Source organism: Eleginops maclovinus, chromosome 16 (genome assembly GCF_036324505.1).
Source record: "Eleginops maclovinus isolate JMC-PN-2008 ecotype Puerto Natales chromosome 16, JC_Emac_rtc_rv5, whole genome shotgun sequence".
In the NCBI taxonomy this organism is placed as follows: Eukaryota; Metazoa; Chordata; class Actinopteri; order Perciformes; family Eleginopidae; genus Eleginops; species Eleginops maclovinus.
The window spans coordinates 5222771-5247298 of NC_086364.1; the positions used below are offsets into that span (position 1 = coordinate 5222771).

General features: G+C 39.5%; 1 protein-coding gene across 1 annotated transcript; it reads right to left on the bottom strand.

The window, feature by feature from the left end:
* Positions 1-104: 104 nt before the first annotated feature.
* Positions 105-24329, bottom strand: LOC134877787 (calpain-15-like). The gene is given in 15 exon segments (XM_063903428.1): positions 105-3251; position 3610; positions 4086-4264; positions 4975-5108; positions 5302-5528; positions 6580-6741; positions 7745-7897; positions 8318-8443; positions 8634-8857; positions 9538-9721; positions 10288-10355; positions 10357-10497; positions 11024-12071; positions 18699-18863; positions 24288-24329. Coding segments are annotated over 14 exon segments (3000 nt in total). The 5' UTR covers positions 18860-18863; positions 24288-24329; the 3' UTR covers positions 105-3059.
* Between the last annotated feature and the right edge of the window lie 199 nt (positions 24330-24528).

Genomic DNA, 24528 nt, shown 5'->3' on the forward strand with positions numbered 1-24528 from the left:
CTCTCTTTTCTGTTTGTTTTTAGTTCATCATTTATTTAGAGTTATTTAATAACATTAACGTACAAAAATAAAACTGATTATGATGAAGCTAAGTCCCGGAAAAAAACCTTTCCAGAAAATACCAGATACCGCCTCCTAAAAGCTTTTTAGTGTAGGACTATTGATCCTAGCCTAAGAAAAGTAACTGGCAGGTAATAAGTGTCAGTCATTCCCAAGTGTGTGAAAGAATGCTGATAGACTGAGGTTAAATAATTACAATCTGTCTCTGCAGCATAAAAGTGCTTATTACTGCCAGCTTTAAATTGCATTGATTCCCATTTAGTTGATGTTTCACCCGACCAATCAGTGCTGAAATACTGAAACTAAAAGGACTCAGAGGAAACGTTGTTCAATTTTGGAATCAAAATATATGGGTAGCTAAGGGGAAGGACATCTGTAAGCAGTTGGCCAATCACAACTGAGCCGACCGAATACCATCAGATCCGACTGGGCTCTGGTTTCAGACAGAGGGTGAAAAGAGGTGCTGCAGCACAGGCAGTATGAGAACAATAAAGAGCTTTTTGAACATTAAAGCATGGAGACATGTCCCAGTAGAGACACAAAATACAAAAATTAACCTGAAATTAGCATAATATTTCCTGAAACAAATAAATAAATCTATTTCTTGTGATGTAGCTAGGTGGCTAACTACCTAGCTACACATTGTATTTCCAACAGACAATCGGGAGACAGTGGCATTTTTGGGAGGCAACAAAAAGTTTTAAAGTAATATATAAAACAGTAATTACAACCTATGGAAACCAATTTCTGCCTCAAAAACTGAAATATGATGATGACATGAATGAATTACACCTATGAAATAAAAGGATCCTGATGAATGTAAAGACTTAATATAAAGAATAACCACTTTGTAATGCAAGTGAATGATTTTTTATCTCAACAAAATGACCAAATATTGGAAAATGATGGAGAATTAGTTCTCCAGCATAAACATGATTTTAAATCGTAATATTTTTTTTATATTTTGGAAAAATTAACTAATTGATTTTATGAGTTACTATATCAGAAGGAGCTTTTGTTCCAATCACATTATTGAACTGGGCCTCCATAAATAAATAAAAAATAATCACAATATATACAAACAATACATTTAGAAATGTAACAGATAACCCAATGATAAAGAGATATACATGTTTAATTTAACTGAGCATCACAAGAGCTTTCAAACATTTGCATAGTTTATATTTTAAATTCTCTAACAATAATGATGTTTTGGATTAGATCGGCACAAATATTTTTCTCCCCTGCACATTTTAAAAACACATACATTTTAAAGTAAAATATAACAATCCAGCATAGTTTTATAATTTGTAAAGTGCTAATGCTTTCACACAAAGACTGTCTCTACTTTAAAACTTTATTTAAACATCCTTCATTAAAGGACGTTCTACAAGTATAGTGACGGAGAAATACTAAGGAGAATAAACACCATGTTTGTTATTACTGTGAATATTCTTGGCAGCCAGTTCGAACACAACTAACTAAAGTGAATCACTTCTATTCATCTATCACCAGTGCAATTAAGACAGTGTGGACCTGAAGACCAGCCTGCGATCTGAAATGTGAGAGATATAAAGTGCGTCATGTGTTCCTACATGTCTCTGTGGAGGAATGTGCAACTACTGGTTTTGGATGCAGAGCTGCTCTGAGGACAGAAATAAATCATCGAATTGTGAATCAAATCAATTAAGAAGTCGATGCCTGTATTTATTACATTGTTGATGAAGCGAAGTGGAAAAATCTCATTTAATGTCAGAGGAATAAACACTCTTTGATAATCCACACACTCCAGCGTAAACTGTTTTTATTGGGACTACTTTCAACCAAAGAAATAGTCCCTATGAAAAGTGATGGCAGTGGCGCATTGTTCTTTGTAACACGAGCATTAAACCTTTATTTATTTTATTTGGCCTATAATGCAATTGTAATTATTTTCTTTATAAAATCTCTAATAATTAACATTTGTAATGGTGGTTTTGGCTATTAATATACATTGTATATTATATCTTTATGTTTAATTTTATTCTGGGTTGGTAAAAGTGTTTTGCATTTATTTTTTTGCACTTTTTGAGCTGCATCTCTTGAATGACATGTGCTCGAATTATAAAGTTTTATCATCTAATGAGTAACCTCACACAACCATAAAAAGCTGCATAACTGTTTAGTTCTGCATATTGAGCTTTATAAAAAAATAAAACGATTATTTCTGTCTCAGAGGAGCTCTGACATGGGAGCTGAAACAGCACTCACTAAATGTGATGCCTCTTTGTAAAAAAGTCCAACATTTAGGGAAATGTACGACGGTGTATTTGGGTCAGTAAAGGATCCAAAAAAAGAACATTCGAGCCGGCAGAGGGGGTAATATTCAGATTTCTGTCATAACTTTATGAGAAAAAACTAAAATGTTCTCTTAGATTATAAAGTTATACTAGTGCAAGGAACACATTTATTCTGGTGCTATAAATAGTGTTATTGTAACGCAAAATGACAGTGTTTTTTAAAATTTTATTTAAATTGTTATTTTAAAACCGGTGTTGTTAGTGTGTGACTTTTTTTTGCAGTATTGCCAAAATGTTAAAAATGTTATTTATGATCTTAATCTCAGAGAATGTATTTTTCCCCATGAATATAAAATGCGCCTTTGGGAATATTGAAAAAGTACACATTTAATATCAGAGTATTTGAGGGGTTTTTTTCCAGTCAAATTTCAGATTTCTTTACCATAATTTTACCATTTTAATTTTTAAGAATATTTGAGTTTCATCCAGCAAATTTATTTTGTAAATGTATCGCTGTAATCATAATTCAGAATGCATTTCTCTGAATATATATCCCCTCCCAAGGCTCCGTACTTCATTTTATAATATTTTTTTTTAACCTTAAATGAGCCATAGCTACTCCTTAGATGTTGGACTGTTCCTTTAAAGAAGCTGCCTCCACGTGAAATCCCCGGTTTAGTGTATGAAGCAGATCTTTTATCTGGTTCCTGGTGCTGCGGGTCAGAGGGGGCGGGGCTGATGCAGACCTGCTGTCTCCGGGCTCAGAGCCGGGCTGTGTGTTGCCTTCGAGGGACTCCAGTTCCCAAGAGAAGCCTGCACGGCCTTACGGTGAGCCAGCCTGTGAGTGATGGAGAAACCAGCATTTCCCTCTAGCTGAGACAAAACCACCAGCACCTGCCTGAGAGAGAACACCTTCACATCCACAGGAATACATGTTCATACACGTTTATACAGTACATCAGAAGGTCAATGTGAACACATTTATGTAGCTCAATAAGAGTTGATGATGACTGAGGAACTGTTCACATCTTTTCCTGAAATAATAATCATTTTATAAGAAGAAATAATATTAAAAGTAAATTATAATAAATATAATTATTATTATTATTTATACATTTGTTTCTGAATTAAATAATAATAAACAAAAGTGTAAATAACAGAAGATTTGGTTTAGGGAATAGCTTTAAAGTATAAAGATGTTATTTTTAAAGAATATTTGTTTCTCAATTGAGTGACATCAACTCTTATGATAGTATAGGGAGACTTTAACTCTACTGAGGGACCGTTTCTACTTTATGTGTGGGTTCAGGAATATCTTTCTGATTAAAAACCTAAATACTAACAGTATCAGTATCTTTTTAAACAAATACCTTGATATAGATATTATTATTATAACATTGTGGGTTTGACTATGAGTGCTTTACAAAGTCTGTTTCATTCAGAACATGATATCACTTTTCTGTTATAACGCCTTTAAAACTACACTATCTAGCATTGTATCAAGATACAAATATTAATATGCCCTAATTTATTCAGTTCAATACAAGTTGAACTGGCTTATAAATACTTTTGAATTACAGGTAGACAGCAGTTGAAAATAACAGTATATTTGCCCAAATAATATTCACAGCTTTGCAAGAAAAATTTATAGTAAATATTATCTACAAAAGAACAAACAGCTTAATGCTCATCTGTCATCAGTAATGTCCTGTCAGCTATTTGATGAAAGTAGTTTGTGCAGGTAACCTGTGCAGCGGCGGGATGCTGTCGATGGTTTTGAGGCTGCTGCGCGTCGACACCACGTTGAAGCTGTCGCTGCAGTCACATGACACGTGGAGGTGATGTCTCGGGTGTCTGTTCTCCACCATGACGATAAGCCCCGCCCAGCCGTGGGTCAGGTAGTAACAGGTCATCCCCTCTCGACCCTGGGGGAGAAAAGTATTTGGTAATAACACACCTTATAACAAATACTCACAGAAAAAAATCCTGTGCATTCAAAACCTTACAATGGACGATGAAGTAAAATGTAGTTAAAGTTCTTAAAGTACAAGTGTTCATTGTGCAGTGTAATGTTGCTTCGGTGTTTTTTTATATGGTGTTTCTGGATAAATATTACTGCTGCATTATGTTGCATTTTACTGCTGGAGGTGTTTTTAACTCTTTTATATTCTGCTGGCCAGTTTAATCTGCAGCAATGCATCATAATCTATGAGATCACAATATGTGTGTAGCTTTGTCCTGTGAGAACCATGTATCTCTAAAAGTCAACTTTTGGGGAAGTTGTTTATTTAGCCTAAGAAGTAGGAGAATCTGAACAAAATTGGGTTTCTGTGGAAAGCAAAGTAAGAATATCTTTAGGTTTGTTTTTAATAACAATAATCAGATTTAGGTCAAAAATATTGGATTTGTCAATATTCTCTTGTACTAGAAGTAGCGTTTTTATGTACAACTGTACTGTAAGTTCATCATTAAGCATTAAAAAAGTGTCCTCCAGATGGCAAAGTGAATGGTTGTTGTTGTGAAGGGGTTAATCACCTTATGGTTTGTGTAAAGTAACAACAGTGCAATGCATTTTCCAGCTGGTTTATTGTGTGTGTTAGGTATGTACAATAAATCACTGATTTTACACACTGACCTCGTGTCTCTCTCCTTTAGTTTCTGTCAGCTGGATGATGGCATCGGCGATAGTGTTGCTGGAGGCCGTTACCTGCTCCACCATCACCAGCCTGGAGCTGTAGACTGCCAGCATGTGGCCCGGCTCCTCAGAGGCTGAGAACACACAACATTAACACATTTAAATACAGTAAGGTGCTGCAAAACCTGGCCTGGACTCTGACTCTTAACAGAAGTACTTATTTTTATTGGGAACATTCAGATAGCCTGCTAGTCTGTTTTAACTGAGGAGTACAACAGTTGAAATAAAATAAATTATCTTTGAAAAGAAAACATCCTGATGTTGCACCCTTACTGTTCCCCTCTGCGGGGCTGCTGTGCCAGTGGTTGAAGGCGCAGCAGAGCACGGCGTACTCTCCCGGCTCCAGCATCACGTCGCAGCCCACAAACCTCCTCACCGAGCGGCGGCTGTGAGCCAGCAGGCGGCCGAGTGTGGGTGACCCCGCACTGTCGTAGGAAACTCGGAACAACAACACACACAGATCCAGGAGGTGGCTCTCTGCTGTGTCCCACCGCCTGAGGACACCGGAGCAGTTGTGGGGTCAGATTAAAAAAGGCAGTCGGCAGTCATTGGAGTTTTTATTACGTCATAGAGCAATCATGAGAAATAAACCCCAAACAATGAGCTGGTAGTAGAAGTCAGTAGTTGCATACAATTAAAAAATATATAAATTCCCTGAGACTTAAGTATTTAGTTTTCTATAAAATGTAGGACTTTATAAATTTCTACATTTGTGAGAAAAACCTTTGGGTTGTTTTTTAAAGCAATAACAAACTTTTCCTGTTTTTCCAAGTAAATGTAATACCTTAATCTCAGAGAATTTCCAGGTTTTCTTTCTTTCCGTTTTTTCTTTCTAGTAAAATGTGGTCTAAGTAATACAACTGTATTACCATTATAAAGAAATGCTGCTGCTTTCCAAGATTTTCCGAATTTTATTCAAGTATTCAAATGTTTTTAATTGCAACTATTCACACAAACAAGAAACATTTAGTTTGTGTTATTATTGACGGTTGTCTATTGCCTGATTTAGGTGATGTAAGATGACCTTGGGTGCAAATCGAAGGCACCAATAAGGACGGGTAATGTTCAGAAACCACATTGCTTATTTTTTCTTGAACAATTGTATCTTTATTCTCAGATATTGTAATGTTTTTCTGAAAAATCTATGACTTGAAACGTTTTTATTGTATATTTGTGATTTTCATATATTTACCACCTCAATGTAGGAGCATGTTCATTGTTTCCCCCATAAATGTAACACTTTAATAGTTTTTATCTAAAAGTCTTCACCATCACCCTTGGCTCCATAGATATTTTATGATAGATTTACCCACAATGGTCTTTCTACGCAGTTGTTATTAACCGAAATAAGACTTTGATGGGTTTGTTAAATGTGCATTGCTGAAAATGTTTAGTTTTATCATCTTGCTTCATGTTGTTTTCACTCTCCACCAACATCAGAAACTTGTCGAGCCCAATCTGGCTTGCTGCAGTCCTAATTGTCTGAACTATACTATCTCTAACTGACTGAGGGTTATTAGAAGGTGAGTAGCGCTGTAGCACTACCTGCTGCCCTGCTGGAACAGAGCCAGCTCCATGGCGGTCCTCTCCAGCACCGTGATGGACACCAGTGTTAGTGGGACGTCGGCTCCTCGGGGGAAAACGCCCGGCGTCCTCACCTCCTGCCAGTCTGAATGAATCTTACAGATATCCACTGAGTCAAAGTACCTGCCGGGGTCACACACACACACACACACACACACACACACACACACACACACACACACACACACACACACACACACACACACACACACACACACACACACACACACACACACACACCATATTATTTATTTTTTAAAGAATTTTTTGGGCAGTGCCTTTAATATAGTGACAGTGCAGGTCAGAAACAGGGAGACAGAGGGAAAATGCGCGGCAAAGGGACCCAGGCCGGATTCGAACCCGGCGGCCATATTTTGGGGGTTTTCTGACATAAGGAAACTATGGGAAGCCTGAGAAGCAATTGGGGAAGAACAATTATGAGGTTCCACTTACTAATAGTTGTGTATTCTGTGTTTAAGGTGGGAAAAAATGTTGTAAGACAAATAGTACTGCTTCTTGATAAACATTGCCTGAGCCGCTTCGTTACTTATACTCATATTACTTAAATTAGAAAGCATAATCTATTCTTTTACTTAGTTTGCCCCTTTTTGAAGGAACAACGATTATCTTGGCAGAAAGCTTCTTTTTTTAAACCAAATTTAATAATGAGTAATGTCATTTATAAATGGATCCCAAGTATATAGTTCTTTCCCCCCACCTCTGTGGGCAATCAAAGTATTTACCATAGTTTGATCTGAAAATGTAAAATAGACGGACAGAAATGCAGTGTTTTTAACTTCAGATTAGGGCTCAAAGATCTGGAGAAAATAATTAATTGCAATTGTTTTAAATATTATTGTAACTGAAATATGATTCATGATTTTTGGGGGAATGATCATTTATGCATTTTATTTTTATAGTATTCTAATTTTAATTAAAACATTTATTTTAAAATGTACGTTATCTTTGTGAGGATTTGTATCAAACAAAGCAAAAAAGAAAATTAAGTCTTAATAATATAATTGGTAGGATGGAATATCTCAGTAGGACTGCAGTATTTGCCTTTACCATAATTTCACTTCCTGCAATTAAGATTACTAATTGTGCGGCTCTATTCTTGATCTACCTGATGAAATCCCAGAAGTCCATCCAGAAGAGGCCGTCCTCTGCTCTCTGGGCGCAAAGCTCCCTCTTCAGGTTGGGAGGCCAGCTGGGCCAGTCATCTGCCCAGGATCCTGTCCAGGAAAAGCGGCCCCACGGGTTCCTCAGCTGCAGTAACCTGAAATAAAAAATAACAGATGTTAAGACACTATGACTAATTCAATCTCAAAATACAGCATAAAGAACTACAGTGCAAACACAAGCTAAAATCACATGCAAACTGTGACTGGGGAAATCTCTCTCGAGTCTGTGGGGAAGCATTTATTTTTTAAACTGGATGTTTGGGAACAGAGGGCTGGTTTTTTGCATATAGCTGAGTTTGGTAATATCTATCACGGGAGAAAAATCAGTTTGTTGCATCTTTTTATTATTGATAATAAGCAGAACTGTTTGAATTAAATTAAACAGCTGAAATAAAAACATCAAACAAAAGGTACACAGACTGGATATGGACAGGTGATGCTCAAAACATTTAACATTTTGGAGTATTATTTTACTTTCTTGTACATTTTCAGTGAACAAATTCTTGTCTCCTCACCTGTGAGCGTCTACATCCCTCACATCGAGGACAGAGTAAGCGTGTCGTGGACGTAAACCCAGGGACTCGTACTCCAAGTCATCCACCTTCATGTTACCACCCCCACAGGATGCCCCCATCAGGAAACTGGCAGCACAACAAACAGAGGTAAGACATATATCTCAGTGGAGACATTACAGATGAACAGTGCAAAAATGCATATAATGAAATGTTGAATAAGTAAATATGTTCACAATGCATTATAAACTGTTGTGTTGCATGATGTGTCTCGCAGAAAATGTAAAATGTATTTTTACAGTTTTTGCCCGACACTCACCCTGCCTCTTTGGAGCTCAGCATTTTGGCCCAGATGAGGTCCGTGTCGATGGGCTCCTCCTTGGGGTTGGTGGTGCTGACCTGCAGGGCCAGAGACTCGCAGGGGGCCCCAGTGAGCGTGGACAGACCCTCGATAGCACGACCTGCCTGTAGAGCAAAGTAGGAGCCGTGCAGTTTGGCCAGAGCTTTTTCAATCAGAGCCACCCAGAGCTGCTTCCGCTGGGCCTGGGGAGGGAACGGGAGGAAGAGAAGGTTAATTATCTTCTGCACTGCAGCTTGAATAGCACATCAGGGGAGGAGAGGAGAGATAAAAGGCAGTGTTACCCAGAGGAATTATTGATGTATAATAAATACATATAGAAAAATACTTAAGGTTGAAAACATGTCCCATAATCATGTCCATTTAGTGTTCTGTTTCTGAAGGTTGTGGTATGATTTTATAACATTGTTCATCTTTCATTTTAATTTTCACAGCTTTTATATTATTATAGAATATTATATTATCTGGTTTTAAATCACTAATGACTTTATGTAAGAGCATTTTGATGTTGTAGTTTGTTAATGTGGATCCAATTTGAGATACTGTATATACTTCTGGGGAGATAAGTAATGCAGTACTGCATTATATCATAGGATTTTCATGTAAAAATTTAACTTAAGTTTTAAAATAAATGTAGTGCATTCAAATATTTTGTGTGTATGCAAAAATGTTTCAAATACATGTACATAAGTTGACGCAGCAATTGTTAATTTTCTCTTGTTCACTTTTATTTATTTTTTTACTCCAAAACCTTTTATGTGTGTGTTTAAAGGAAACTTGCTAAAATAACCTTTGTTTTGGACTCACGGGGGACTTATTTATTTATTTTTGATGCAGTGAGTGTTTAGAGTCAAACGTTTTTCACCTGAGAGAACAAGAGGTGTCCGTTCTCGTCACACGGCAGCATGTCGTCTACCAGCACTGTGGTCCACGAGCCGTCTTTGCACAGACGCACCTGATAGGCTCCTTCTGCACACAGCGAGCGCGTCACCATCACCTTCTCCACCAGCTCGGGACGTTCAGCCAGAACAGCCAAGGCACTCAGGAACCTGTTCTCCAAGACATGCAGACACCGTATAACTGACCTGAAGTTGAAGGTGAGGCATAACAAGTAAAGACATCTTTCTTTTCTTCTATTTTAGTTTTGTACATGTCGTTTTTAGGACTAATTGAAAGTAAACATCTAAATTCCTACACCATGCTACGTCTTTTTAACCCACAATGGCTCAAATACAACTTTGTGGAAAGAAAAGTATGATGGGCTAGCAGAGTGAATTAATGATGTATTGTTTATGTCTCTTACAAATTAATCAAGAAGGAGTAAAGTCACAAAACAAATCTGGCCCATGTTTATGCTACAGTCTCAGTGCCGGCGCTAAGGGGGGGGCATTCGAGGGCCGTGCCCCCCCTAGCGGTCATTGATGCCCCTCCTACCAGCTGTGAAGCATATTCTCGATCTGTCACAATCGACTATAATTGACGCTGAGTTCGAAGTTGCTAAAGAGTTTTTAATGTCACAAAAGCAAGCAAGCCCCCCCCCCCCCGCCAATGACCCAATGCCCTTCCAGTAGATCTGCTCTGGCGCCGACTCTGGCTACAGTAACTGTGGGCTCACCAGCAGTTACCCAGAAGTCCCTGCAGGATGTCGGACGGGCGAAGCGTTCGGAAAACAGACCACTTCACCGGTGCGGTCTCTCGAGTTGCAGCAGTTGATTTCGTGAGGACGAAGCCACTTTTTGACACGATGCTGGACGCTGTCGTCCGACGGGAAGCCAACCGACTTCGGGCCGGGGGGGAAGCTGTCGTCCACAAACGTCACGGCATTCTAGGCGAATCAAATCACAGAAACAAATACACCTCAACTTGGTTGTAGAAACGGACGTTTATTAGACCTTATGGCCCATTTTCAGATTAACTTGTACAGTTACAAGAACAAAAACAGATTTTTACATACTCAGTTTCGTTTGGCTGCCAAGAGAAACTTTGGGAATGTATCGTTTGCAGACCATTTAAATGCACAAAAACCTATACTAAAGGAAAGGGAAAACACAAAAAGAATAATAGGGCCCCTTTAATGTTGTTTTTATGGTTGCAGCTTGTAAAAATTAGCTTTAAACCGCTGGCTATTTTATTCTATAAAAACCCCTTATGATATATAAGTTGATAATATTTTGTGTTATTGATCTGAGTCCAGAAAGAACTGGTAAGTAATATTGTCAGATATATGTAGTGGATAGAAACGTACTTATTTATACCTGAGATGCAGTGGAGTAGAAGCATAAAGCAGTGTTATATGGAAATGCTCAAGTAAGAGAAGTGTGTACTTTAGTAAAGTACTGGTGTTTACAGACCTCAGTGCAGAAGCTGACGATGTTCTCCCACAGCTCTTTAGCCTCTCCTTCATCGCTCTGCCGCAGCTCCTCCACCAGCATGCTCTCCTTCCTCCCCGGGGACGGAGCAGGCTTCAGCTGCCCGACCTGCTGCTGAGGAGTGTGGCATGCTAGGCAGTGTTTGGCTTTGCCCACGTTAATGAGCGTGCACGCTGGACACGCCCACTCCTCCGTCCTGTTGACACTCTGGTGGAAAGATGCCGGGCCGTCCGGAGCAGGGGACAGCGGGGACATCTCCTCCTTCAGGATGCTGAGCCGCCTGCCGGGCTGCAGCTCCTGCTGGGTGGAGAGATGTGAAATAGCGAGCGTGGACGGAGAAGGACTCAAATTGGGAGTTTGATTGAGGCAGCCTTCTGGAGGTGGCACCTCTCTGCGGCTGCAGGGGAGGGGGTTATTATGAGAGGAAGACCCTGCGCTAAGCACCGAGGACGAGTTTGTGTGTGGAGATGAAGCTTCTACGGGTAAACTCTCTCCTCCGGTGGATATGGAAAGAGAAAGCGCGCCGGCTGCAGGCTCTGCTTGTTGCACCGTTGGATCGTCAGGCATGAGCAGGGCGTCTGCAGGGATCTGGGGGAGAGACAGTTTGCGAGGCCCACCACATGCGGAGCAGGACATTGAAGTGGGGGTGTTCTGCAGAGTGCACCTTGAACACTCCCAATGCAGGCTGCTTTTGGCTGAATCCTTTGTGTTTTGCTCAGAGTAGGACGTCCTTAGGGGTCCGGAGCAGGAGCTGGAGCGTTGAGGCCGGGGCTGCTCCTCAGACGAGTGCCGGGGTCGCTCAGGTGCTCTGCTGTATCCGCACAGAGAGCAGGACAGGCTGTCGCGGGGGTTGGCGAGTGTGCAGCGTGGGCAGTACCAGCGGCCATCCTCCCTGCTGCCACCTGGCTGCCACGTCCAGCGCCGGGGGGCTTCACAGATGGAGCAGCGGTGGGCGCTGGCCGCGTTTAGGAAAGTGCAACAACCACAAGCCCACTGGCTCCTCTGCATGGGCATCGACCCTGAAGAGAAACTGCAAAGAAGACACAAAACAGAGTCATAATAATTATTAAAATAATGATTACTTTTATTATTTCTTCAGTTTTTTCTGTTCTTTGAAATTTAGAATATATATGTAAAAGCGATTTAAATAAAAAAAGATAACAAATTGAACATTTCTGAAAAAAACTACAAGAAAGACAGATCAAATTCAATTAAAATGTTGATTCGTTATGTTTTGATTAGTTTTTAACTCATTTCTTAATATCGATTTTATAGAGATTTCTATAGTCAAGTTGTCTTTTTTGTTTTTGTTCTTTTTCATTTGCTTTGTCGCTACAATACCATTGTCCTAACTTATATATTTTTGAAAGCTTCTCTAAACCATGTCTCTCTAAATGAATTTTCATTTTTAACTTAACTTTAAAGTTGTTCTTCAGCTTTTAGTTTGTCTGTGCAGCAACATCCTATGAATTTACCCTCTGGCATAAATAAAGTCTGATCTTAATTTATATTGATAAAGAAGTGTATTATTGAACTCATGCAAGTGTAAAATCCCGAGGGGAGAGAAGAAAGAAAAAGCCGGAAAGACGATAGGAAAGAATTCAGATGTGAATGTGAGCATTAACATATTTCTGTACCCTGAGGTGGCTCGGAGGAGAAAATTTAATTAAGAAGCTGCGGTACAACACTAACTTTTCCTCGCAGATCATTTAAAATGTATGATTTCTTTAGGGTTTTATTCCAGTTTTTCACCATCACTAAAATCAGTTTACAGCATGTGTTTACTCTTTGTAAAACACTGAATTTGGTGAAAACACATCTAAGATTTATGTTGCATATGGTGCTCAGGCTGTGAAACAGACCAACATTATATTTGCATCCAGGGAGAGATTTAGACTGGAGGGACATCTGTGTGTAGGCTGCCCCACATTTTCTTGCCGCGCTCTAAGTAGCTCTGGCATGAAGCCGGAGACCAGCAGCTTACTGCAGAGCAAACTGTGAGATGCAGGTGTTTCTGATGCAGAGCTCAGCCAGTTCTCCTGGCAATGAATGAAGCAGAGATATTTTGATACTGAACAAGAGGTTTTTTTACAAACTACCTTCAGTATTTCTTTTTTACATAGTGTCTCAGGGGGCTTTACAGCATACAACGCTCTCTGTCCTTAGAGCCTCGCAACGTACGAAGAAAAACTTCCAAGAAATGAAAGTTAAATGGAAGAAACCTCAGGGAGAGCAACAGAGGAGGGATTCCTCTCCCAGGATGGACTGACTTGCAATACTGTAGGTGACATGATCAAGATTCAATTGTTAAAACTGGCAAGAAACAAAAGAGGAGAGAAACAAAAACTCAAGGTATGCTGAGTGAGTAAATGTACCTTTTTGGGACATGAGTGCATCCAGATAAAGAGAAAGAAGAGAGGTGAAAGTCGAAGGTCCCCCAACAATCTAAACCTATAGCAGCATAACTAGGATAACTATGAGCTTTATCAAAAAGGAAAGTATAAAGGGGCCCTATTCCGCTCATTTCTCAGGTTCATATTTACATTTGTTTACTCTCCTGGGACATGTCTCCATGCTTTAATGTCTAAAAAGCTCTTTATTTTTCTCATACTGTCTGTGCTGCAGCACCTCTTTTCACCCTCTGTCTGAAACCAGAGCCCAGTCTGCTCTGATTGGTTAGCTGGCCGGCTTTGTTGTGATTGGTCAACCGCTTAAAGATGTCCCGTACAATGTGTTGGAGTGTTAGCCAATAGAAGTGGAGTGGACAAAGGAGTCCAATGGAGGCGTTTCAGGCAGGGGGGGAGTGTGTGTGAGAAAAACACAGGGATTTTAGCCATTTACATGCACAAAAACCTATATAGCACACTACAGGAAAGGGAAAAAACACTGAAAGCATACTAGGGTCGCTTTGATATACAAGTGCATCTCAATAAATTAGAATATCGTGGAAAAGTTCATTTATTTCATTAAGTCAATTAAAAATGTTTAACTCATATTATATGGATTCATTACACACAAATTGAAATCTTTCAAGCCTTTATTTGTCTTAATCTTGATGACTACGGCTTACAGCTAATGAAAACCCAAAAATCAGTATCTCAGAAAATTAGAATATTTTGAAAAAGTTCAATATCGTAGACTCATGGTGTCACTCTAATCAGCTGATTAACTCAAAACACCTGCAAAGGTGTCCTGAGCCTTTAAATGATTTCTCAATCTGGTTCAGGAGGCTTCACCATCATGGGGGAGGCTGCTGACTTGATAGTTGTCCAGAAGACAGTCATTGACACCCTCCACAAGTAGGGTAAGCCTCAAAAGGTCATTGCTAAAGAAGCTGGCTGTTCACAGAGTGCTGTATCCAAGCATATTCATAAAAAGTTAAGTGGAAGGAAAAACTGTGGGAGGAAAAGGTGCACAAGCACCAGGGATAACCGCAGCCTTGAGAGGATTGTCAACAAAAGGCCATTCAACAATTTAGGGGAGTTCACAAGGAATGGACTGAGGCTGGAGTCAGTGCATCAAGAGCCACTACGCACAGATGTATCCAGGACATGGGCGACAACTGTTGCATTCCTCGTGTCAAGCCACTCCTGAACCAGAGACAATGGCAGAAGCGTCTTACCTGGGCTAAGGAGAAAAAGAACAGGTCTATTGCTTAGTGGTCCAAAGTCCTCTTTTCAGATGAAAGTACATTTTGCATTCATTTGGAAATCAGGGACCCAGAGTCTGGAGGAAGAGTGGAGAGGCACAGAATCCACGTTGCTTGAAGTCCAGTGTTAAGTTTCCACAGTCAGTGATGATTTGGGGAGCGATGTCCTCTGCTGGTTTTGGCCCACTGTGTTTTCTCAATCCAAAGTCAACGCAGCCGTCTACCAGGAAGTTTTAGAGCACTTCATGCTTCCTTCTTCTCACAAGTTTTATGGAGATGCTGATTTCCTTTTCCAGCAGGACTTGGCACCTGCCCACACTGCCAAAAGTACTAAGACCTGGTTTAATGATCACGGAATTACTGTGCTTGATTGGCCAGCAAACTCGCCTGACCTGAACCCTGTAGAGAATCTAGGGGGTATTGTCAAGAGGAAGATGAGAGACACGAGACCCAAAAATGCAGATGAGCTGAAGGCCGCTATCAAAGCAACCTGGGCTTCACCTCAGCAGTGCCATAGGCCAATCGCCTCCATGCCACGTCGCATTGATGCAGTAATTCATGCCAAAGGAGGCCCAACCAAGTACTGAGTGCAGACGGCCGACATTTCTGTATTCAAAATAGTTTTTTTCATTGGTCTTATGTTATATTCAAATTTTCTGAGATACTGATTTTTGGGTTTTCATTAGCTGTAAGCCATAGTCATCAAGGTTAAGACAAACAAAGGCTTGAAAGATTTCACTTTGTGTGTAATGAATCCATATAATATGAGTTTAACTTTTTTAATTGACTTAATGAAATAAATGAACTTTTTCACGATATTCTAATTTACCTAATGCGACTGCAGTGATTCAAACTGTTTGAAAATCATACTTTACTGACTGTTTAACCGACTCCTCCCTCTCATGCAGGGGGAACTAGGTAGTGCAAGTGATCAACAACTGGTCAGATTGGACCCTTGTTTCTCTGGGGATTAGGGATCTTTTCTGGTCAAGAATTGCACGCCATCTGTCTAGGCTGTAAGTGTGTCTAAAGTTTTTCCTGTGAGTGTCAAGCCAACGACAGTCTTTCATCTTGACCTCTGCAGCGGCTCTGCGTTTATTTTTGTTTTGAGGTTATTTCGTCATGATATTTTTTTTATTATTACAAACAACTGGTGTCTTCCATTTGTTCTCCTATTAATAGTTTTGTTTCATCGAGTTGCAGACGTAGAAGTCGTGTATAGATGCAATACTTAGGTAAAAGTAGCAATACTACATCTTAAAAATACTCTACCAAGTTTAAAGCCAGCATTCAAAATCTTTAACTTTCAAAAGCATTGGCACCGAAATATACTTCACGTACCAGAAGTTTCATTTATGGTTTTTGGCCATTTCAGCATCATATGTTATAAATCACTGGATTAGGATTGATGCTTTAACATGTCTTTCACAGCTTGTAAAGATGAAGCTACTTTTAATTAGCTTGTATAATTCTGCTATACTTCTATATTAAAGTTGATTTACATGTTGTACTAGCGTATAATAATAATAATAATCAGAGAAGTAACTTGTAACTAAAGCTGACAGATGAATATATAGTGAATTACGATACTGGCTTCCAAAATGTAGTAGAGCAGAAGTATAATGGAGCATAAGAAAGGAAATACTCAAATAAAGAAAACATGTACTTAAGTACAACACTTGAGAAAATGTACTTTGTGACATTCCACCAGCGGTAAGTTGTTTTTCTTGCCTGCTGCAAGGTCCTACAGACAGAGGAAGTCATGTGCTGAATAGATGGTAACCCCCTTTACATACTTTAACACTTAATTGGTACCCATTCAACATTTCTATAATTTACTACATATTGAAGGATTTTATTTAGTAATTTTATTCTTTATTGTCTGATCATCTTATTATCATCTTTTGATTTGATTGTTCCTTATTTATTACTGTATATATATATATATATATATATATATATGTATATATATATATATATATATATATATATATACATACACAGTGTATATTGATTCTGTATCATTTCATCCTTTTCTTAGCGTAAAAAAGTAAAAGTAAAGTTTTCTTTTAGCTTTCAGGTTCAGTGTAAAATATAAATGACACACATGTCAATCATATGCAGTGTTGATGGGGAAATAGATAGAAGGACTTCTCGTGCACATAATAAAATAAGAATGTATAGTATAGACATGACATTTGAAGGAAGTTACAAGCATGTAGAAGATAGAATCGGAGGATGAAACCCTCTTTATTAGTCACATACATGCACACAGCAGAGCATACACAGTGAAATTGGTCCTCTGCATTTAACCCATCCTAGTACTAGGAGCGGTGGGCAGTTATTGTGCAGCGCCCGGGGAGCAATGGGGAGGGGGGATTGGAGGTGTCCGATGCCTTGCTCAAGGGCACCACAGCAGGGCCTAGGAGGTGAACTGAGACCTCTCCAAGTAGCAGTCCACTTTCCATATTCCAAGTCTGTTCGGGGACTTGAACCGGCGACCCTACGATGCCCAGTCAAAGCCCCTACTGACTGAGCCACTGCATGTGCTACCTGAGTCATGTGACACTTTAAATTCTGCAGTTTTATAAAACTTAAACATTAGTTTTCTTACCTGATGCCACTGTTGGTTTATTAGGATCAACATGCATCAAACTTAATGAAAAAATTCCCCTTGGAAATATCTTTTTGGAGGCCTTTGTCCAGAGTGGAGCCATCAGGGGTATCCCTGGTCGCCTTACACTTCCTGTCAGAGAGTAACCTGACACCGGCTCAGTCAGTCGGAGGCCGGGACAGTGTGGCAGCAGAGGAGACTCAAAATACAGGACAGCACATTAGACAGAGACGCAGTAATAATTAATAAGGCTGAGGTTTACTTTATATCGAACACCTAATAAAAAATTCATGAACACATTCTGGAGCACAGGACTACCAACCAAATGTAGGATATAAATTAAACTTCCATCTGAGTCAGCCTCCACAATATAGGTGCAAAGTACTGTATGGAGTATTTACATTAATAAATGATTGTTTTTACAAGAAGAGTGACAGCCTCTGATTGCCTTTAACCTGTCGATATATTACACACAGGGTTGAGTAGTCACAGATAACATGTATTTAAGTAATTAGATTACAAAATGTAAACAACTATTTTACGGACAGATTGTATTTGAAAAACAAATACAATTTAATTATAGTTACATGGATCAAGGATGGAACATTGTCAAGGATTATATCTTTAAAGTATTGTGGTTTTTAAAATTCTGAAACTTTTTTTGTGTACAATTTGATTTTTACAAATAGTACACCTGGAGCGTGAACCTGTACTTTTTGTAACTGATATTGGATTTGAGCAACTGTTAATCTAAATGTGCAAAAAGCTAGATATACTGTATATAAAGTTAGATTTGATGTGCCAAATTTGAATTGGATTTTTTTTAGCATAAGGTGCAACATTTAAAAAAAAAAAACATTTAAATGAGCAAAAATATTATTTATAAAAGACGTTATTTGAGGCAGAAATTAATGTTTGTATTGAATTATCCAGAAATGCAGTTTCAACACTTTTTCTTCCACTTTCCAAGATCTCAAAATGAAATATTTTAATTGTTAAAAAATTTTCTAAAAAATCCAAAAACTAAATTTAAGAAATTATGATATTCCGATATCCAAACTCTAACACAGTTTCTAGCTTCATATTATGATATAAACATAATATCCATATATTGCCCAGCCGTACTTCTGTTGACGTTTCTATTTTTTATCTTATCTGATCATTCTAAAACTCAGATTATTTTAAAACAACATGGCCACCTGTAATGAAACAATTGGTGCTTGTGAATAAGTTTTAATTTGTGTGTACGATAACAGCTTGTTTATCTAAGTAGCTGTAGTCCTGTGGTGCGTTTAAATGCAACTTTTCAGCCAACTTGCAGGCAACATGAAGCGACCCAACAGTGAGCTCTTTAAAAGTAATGATTTGGTGTCTGTTTGTGTCGGAGTCTTTACCTGCGCTCTCTGTGCCTGCTGGGTCTGTGGCTCTGTCGAGGGATGGAGGTGCTCTGGCTGCTCCTCAAACATCCCATGACGGGGGAGGGGGGCAGAGCGGCACCCCGAGAGGCAGATTCACCCTCGGCCTCATCAACAAGGGAGGAAGTAGAACCTCCCATGCTGCTGCTGGGAGAGGGAGAGTTTGAAGTGACGTAATTTAACTTTTCATGCAAAAGTATAAGAACATGCAAAAAATCTAAAAATGGGGATTTACTGCTTTTCTCTTTTTTTATATCATATTGAAGTAAATATCTGTGAGTTTTAGACTGACAAAGCAAGACTTTAAGAGTGATCACCTTGGATACATTTCTCGATTTTTAAAGACAACAACTAATTGATAAAACAAAAGAATATACAGCAGATTAATCAATAATGACAATGATTAGATTTCGCAGCCCTAACTTGTTGACTGTAAATTTGACTCATAAAGATGTCATGTGTAGATATGCAAATAGCAATTAGTTTTATTTTTGCTTAATCTGTTGATTGTTTTTTTATGAATTGATTAGCTGCTTGAATTATATAAAAAAAGAAAATGGTAAATTACTTTGTTTTTGTCTTTATCTGAAACTTAGCTCTTATAGATACACAAATAAGCAAGAACATATTTATATTTCAGAAGCTAAAACCAAACCATTTTGACTATTTTCTTTAAAAAGAATACTCAAACTAGCTAACTCATAATAGTTGGTAATTCATTTAATAATTTAAATCGAATAATTGTTGCAGCTCTTCCTTCAGCTCCCTCCCTGCTCACTCCACAGTTGTGTCCTTGAACAAGGACTTAAAATCTGTGTGATACCAACAGGAGCTCCAGCTTCAGATGTGTGTGTTACAGACACATAGATAAGAAGACTTATCTTCTCCATCAAAAATGTATTTCTTGTATCATAATGCAGATACAATCTTAAAGCATTTATCACATACTGTATATCTGGTTGGTCATGCATCTGCTTCTGCATGACTAAAATCAATAAATTAAGATCTCAAAATTGAAAGTGAATAAATACTCTTTGTGTGGTTTGAAGAAAGCATGCATGCTGATTGAATTCCTCTGCACCTCAATGCAGATGCTTCCCTGCTGGTAGTGAAGTTCAAATAGACTTTAAACGTAACCTGGTGCACCTGCAGTACAGCTGGTGGCTGCGTGGGATGCTGCAGAGCGGCAGGAGGACGTTGAGACACAAAGCAGCACAGGGGCTAGTTAGTGAGCAGGGGCGTGGCCACGTGGTGGCCAGGGGGGGCCACGGCCACCATTGGTCAGAGTATGGCCACCCTGCCGGCCCCCCCAACCTCACGGCACGAAAAAAAAAAAAAAAATACAACAAACCCTCATGAACAGAAATGGTATAAAGCTGAAATAAATGCATTAGTATTTTTTTTTTATCAAGTCGTTTTATATTGTCATTCGTCACTTCTGCTACAAGCCCCATATTCGCAACATGTTGGGCCACGCCCCCTCCAACGTGCCTGCATTCTGACAGCGCTTCAGTGGAGAGACTAGCACTGGAGACGAACGCGCTGGATATACCACTGTAACTAACAGGTGAGTAAGTTGGTGATACTTGAAAGGATCATTGAAATGATAAGATCATTTAGTTATCTTCACACTCAATTAAATGTGTCATGATGTCTCGACATTAAGGATTTGTGGCAGAGTGAGTTGAGTAAGGCTGCTGTTGTTATTTTTGCAAACTTGTAAAATGATCTATGGCTAGCGAGCTATCGCTAGCTAGTTAGCTTAAGTCCATTCCCAGGTGTCACTAAGTCATAGATAACGCACTGTCGCTAGTTTACACTTGAAATGGAATAAAAGCAATCTAAAGTTAATGTTGTGTAAAACTTTTCTTTAAAAAGGACACAATGAAAAGGATAAGTGCCTCAGGGGGAGACAGAAAAATCAGCGCTTTTTTTGCCAGCACCAGAGACCAGCAAGCTAGCACGACAGAGAATGTTGCAGACAGAGAAAGGGAAACAGAAGGAGCTAGTTGCGAAAGCATGACAAGTACAGAAAGGGAAGCAAGTGGCAGTGAATATTCAGCAGACAAGTTGACAGAGACAGAGCAGGAGGAGGAGACTGATACTAGGAGAAGAGAATTTAATTACAAAGTCTGCCCTCCAGGTGAGTGGTTATCAGTAGCTGAATAATGGGACATGTTCGGTCGGGTTATGGCAAACAACAATAATTTAAAGGCTGGCCATATAATAAACATGTATTTATTAAATCTGTAAAATGTTAATGATTGCATGTTTAGTCTTAAAAAACAACTAAAGAACAACATGTAATTGGAAGTGGATAGCATTTATGTTAAAAGCTGATATTAATGGGATTCTTTGGTGTTTTACAGACATTTCCAAGTCCAGGGGTGAAGCTCCAGCTCAACCTAAAGTTAATTTCCCCAAGACACTCCAGGGAGACAGAAGCAGGAGCTTCAAGGGTGAGTGGTATGAAGTTCACCCCTGGTTGGAGTACTCAATATGTGAAGACTCCACCTTTTGCTTTGCCTGCAGGCATTTCAGCTTACCTGGCCATGAGTCTACGTTTAATTCAGGTTCCGGTTTCAAAAACTGGAAGAAAGCTACCTATACAGACGGAGGGTATGCTGCACATAGTAGATCTGAGCATCACAAGAATGCCATGCTAGCATGGAAAGAATACCAAATTGCAGAAAAAAATCAGGGATCTCTAATGGGGCAATTAAATAAAGAGTACAACAAAACTGTTGAAGAGAACAGGGGGTACATCAAAACTCTTGCTGAAGTGGTTCTTCATTGTGCAACCGAGAACATTGCTCTGCGAGGGCATCGTGAATCTGAGGCCTCAAGCAGGAAAGGGAACTTTTTGGGTATGTTGAATATCATAGCAAACCATGACGACAAGATTTTGAAAAAGATGGATGGTCCCAGGAATGCTAAATATACAAGTCCTGACATACAAAATGAGATTTTGTCATGCTTAGCAGAGATGGTGCGCACATCAATAATCAAAGAAGTCAAGGAAAGTGGTGCTTTTAGCATACTTGTGGATGAGACTAAAGACAAAAAAAAAATGGAACAAATGTCTTTTGTTTTGAGATACTATTACAATGGTGAAATCCTTGAAAGTTTTCTGGAATTCGAGGTAGCAGAGAAGCTAGATGCGGAGAGCTTGACAATAAAAATAATTCACCTCTTGTCCAAATATGGTCTAGAATATAAGACTAACCTTGTTGGGCAGTCTTATGACGGGGCTGCAGTCATGAGTGGCAAGCACAGTGGTGTGCAGGCCCGAATTAAGGAAGTAGCGAAGCTGGCTTTCTACGTTCACTGTAATGCGCATTGCCTTAATCTGGTGCTGGTGGACACTGTGAGAGGGATCCCAGAGGCTGATTGCTTCTTTTCCTTATTAAAACAGCTGTACGTCTACATGTCTGGATCGGCAGTGCATCCCAAATGGTTACAGGTGCAACAGGAGATGTATGCAGGTGCACCCAGAGAGTTGCAAATGTTGAGTGACACACGGTGGGCCTCCAGATATTATGCTTGCCGTAATTTGTGGGATAGGTTGCCAGCAGTTGTGAAAGTTCTTGAGGAACTGGGTGATGAGAACAGTGGCGAGAGGTCAGTAGGTGCCAGAGGCCTTTTGCCTCAGATTGATATCCAGTTCATTGTGTTTCTTGCCATATTTAAGAAACTTCTGGGAGATGCAAAATTACTGTCAGACATGCTCCAGTCTTCCTCTCTTGATTTGGCCAAAGCAGTGGATCTTGTGGAGGCACTTATTAGTACTTTTGAATCTTACAGGAGTGAGCAGCAGGTGTTTGGTGATTTGTGGGACACTGTTTTGGAGCTTGCAAAGCAATGTGATGTCTCTGTAGACACTGCTCCAAAACGTAAGAGAACACTAAGTTCAAAGCTACAGGGATACCATGTTCTGTCTACTGTGGGCAGACAAGAAACAGGCGATGGCAAAGATTATTACAGGACAGGAATCTTTAATCTGGTATTGGACCGGATGCTCATTGAGCTCAGGAACAGATTCTCCAATCAGAATTGTGACATAATGCGTGGAATACAAGCTTTAAATCCAAGTAGCAGAAGCTTCTGTGACAAAGATAGCCTTTTTGCATTTGCCAAATTGTATGGGTGTGACCTTGTGGACCTTGAGCATGAGCTCTACCAAATGAAAAGAGTTTTAGACCGTAAGATAAAGCAAGGGATGCAGAGACCACCTACAATTGTAGAGCTGGCAGCTTTTATTGAACCATACCAGGATGTCTTTGATGTTTTCTCCAGGCTTTGTAAAATTGCATTGGCAATACCTGTCAGCACAGCTGCTTGTGAACGCAGTTTTTCCTGCTTGAAGCTTGTCAAAACACACCTGAGAACTACAATGGGAGAGGATAGGCTGAGTGATCTAGGGGTGTTGAGCATAGAACACAGGAGGGCAGCGTCTTTAAATTTAGATGAGTTTGTTGATCGATTTGCTAGAAATCATCACAACCGAAGAATACAGCTGCTGTAAACTAACAGCTAAGTAACCAGCATCTGTCTGTTATACCTGCCAATTCTGCATCATTAACAGCCCCAACATTCTTTTGTTTTTCCTAAAGTGTATTATGTGACATGGGTATTGCAATGTTAGTACATGTCTGTTCTATTTAGACTTATCTGGTCAGCTTCCCAGACAGACACTCTCAGATATGTTCTCAAGAATTACAAAAAATACAATTGTCAAATTATTTACATGGATCTACCTACACTCACTCACTCACTCACTCACTCACTCACTCACTCACTCACTCACTCACTCACTCACTCACTCACTCACTCACTCACACACACACACACACACACACACACACACACACACACACACACACACACACACACACACACACACACACACACACACACACACACACTGTTTGTAGTGAAACAGTTCAATGTACATGTTCTCACACACACACACACACACACACACACACACACACACACACACACACACACACACACACACACACACACACACACACAATTCAATGTACATTTTACACATTGTTGATATTTGTTTTTCTTTATGTTTTATGGGACATGTGTGTGTGTGACGTTTATTTTTTACTCTTTATATATACATATGTTTATTATCGCAAATAAAATGAATATTGCACTTAAAAGGCTACAGTTTACTTTAATAAATGATCGCCTAAAATGACAATTCATATCGTGTCTTTCTGTCATTTGCACTAAAAGCTTCCCCTTCTCATGTTAAAGTCCTGAACCCCCTCACATAATCATGACACATCGCACTCGCACATTATCTAAGCACCCATTCCAATAACATGGGATTATCACTAACAGTAAGACATCATTAGTGTCCATAAGAAGGTTCAATCCATTGTTTATGGCTAGATGAGCTGTTAGAAAAACTGCTGCTCTGAGTGATGCAGTGCGTGAGTTTTAAAATAGTAGTTTTTGACAATCAAGTGCCACCCCAAATAAAAGACTGGCCAGAGCTGGCCCCCCCAGAAATAATGTCCTGGCTACGCCCCTGTTAGTGAGACTTACCTGACTGCAGACAGGACACACTGTGCACCAAGGAGAAGAATATTCCTGCCAGCTGCCTGAGATCTCCATGCATCGTCTTTAATTTAAGCCCGATGTGCACAGTCACCACTGTTCTCCTCTCACCATCATAGACAAGCCACTGGGAATAAAAACATACTTCCTGTCACATCATTCAAAATAAAGCGGCTTTTGACAGACAGTTTGCAATACTGTCAACTATCAAAAAACTTCCATACGCAAA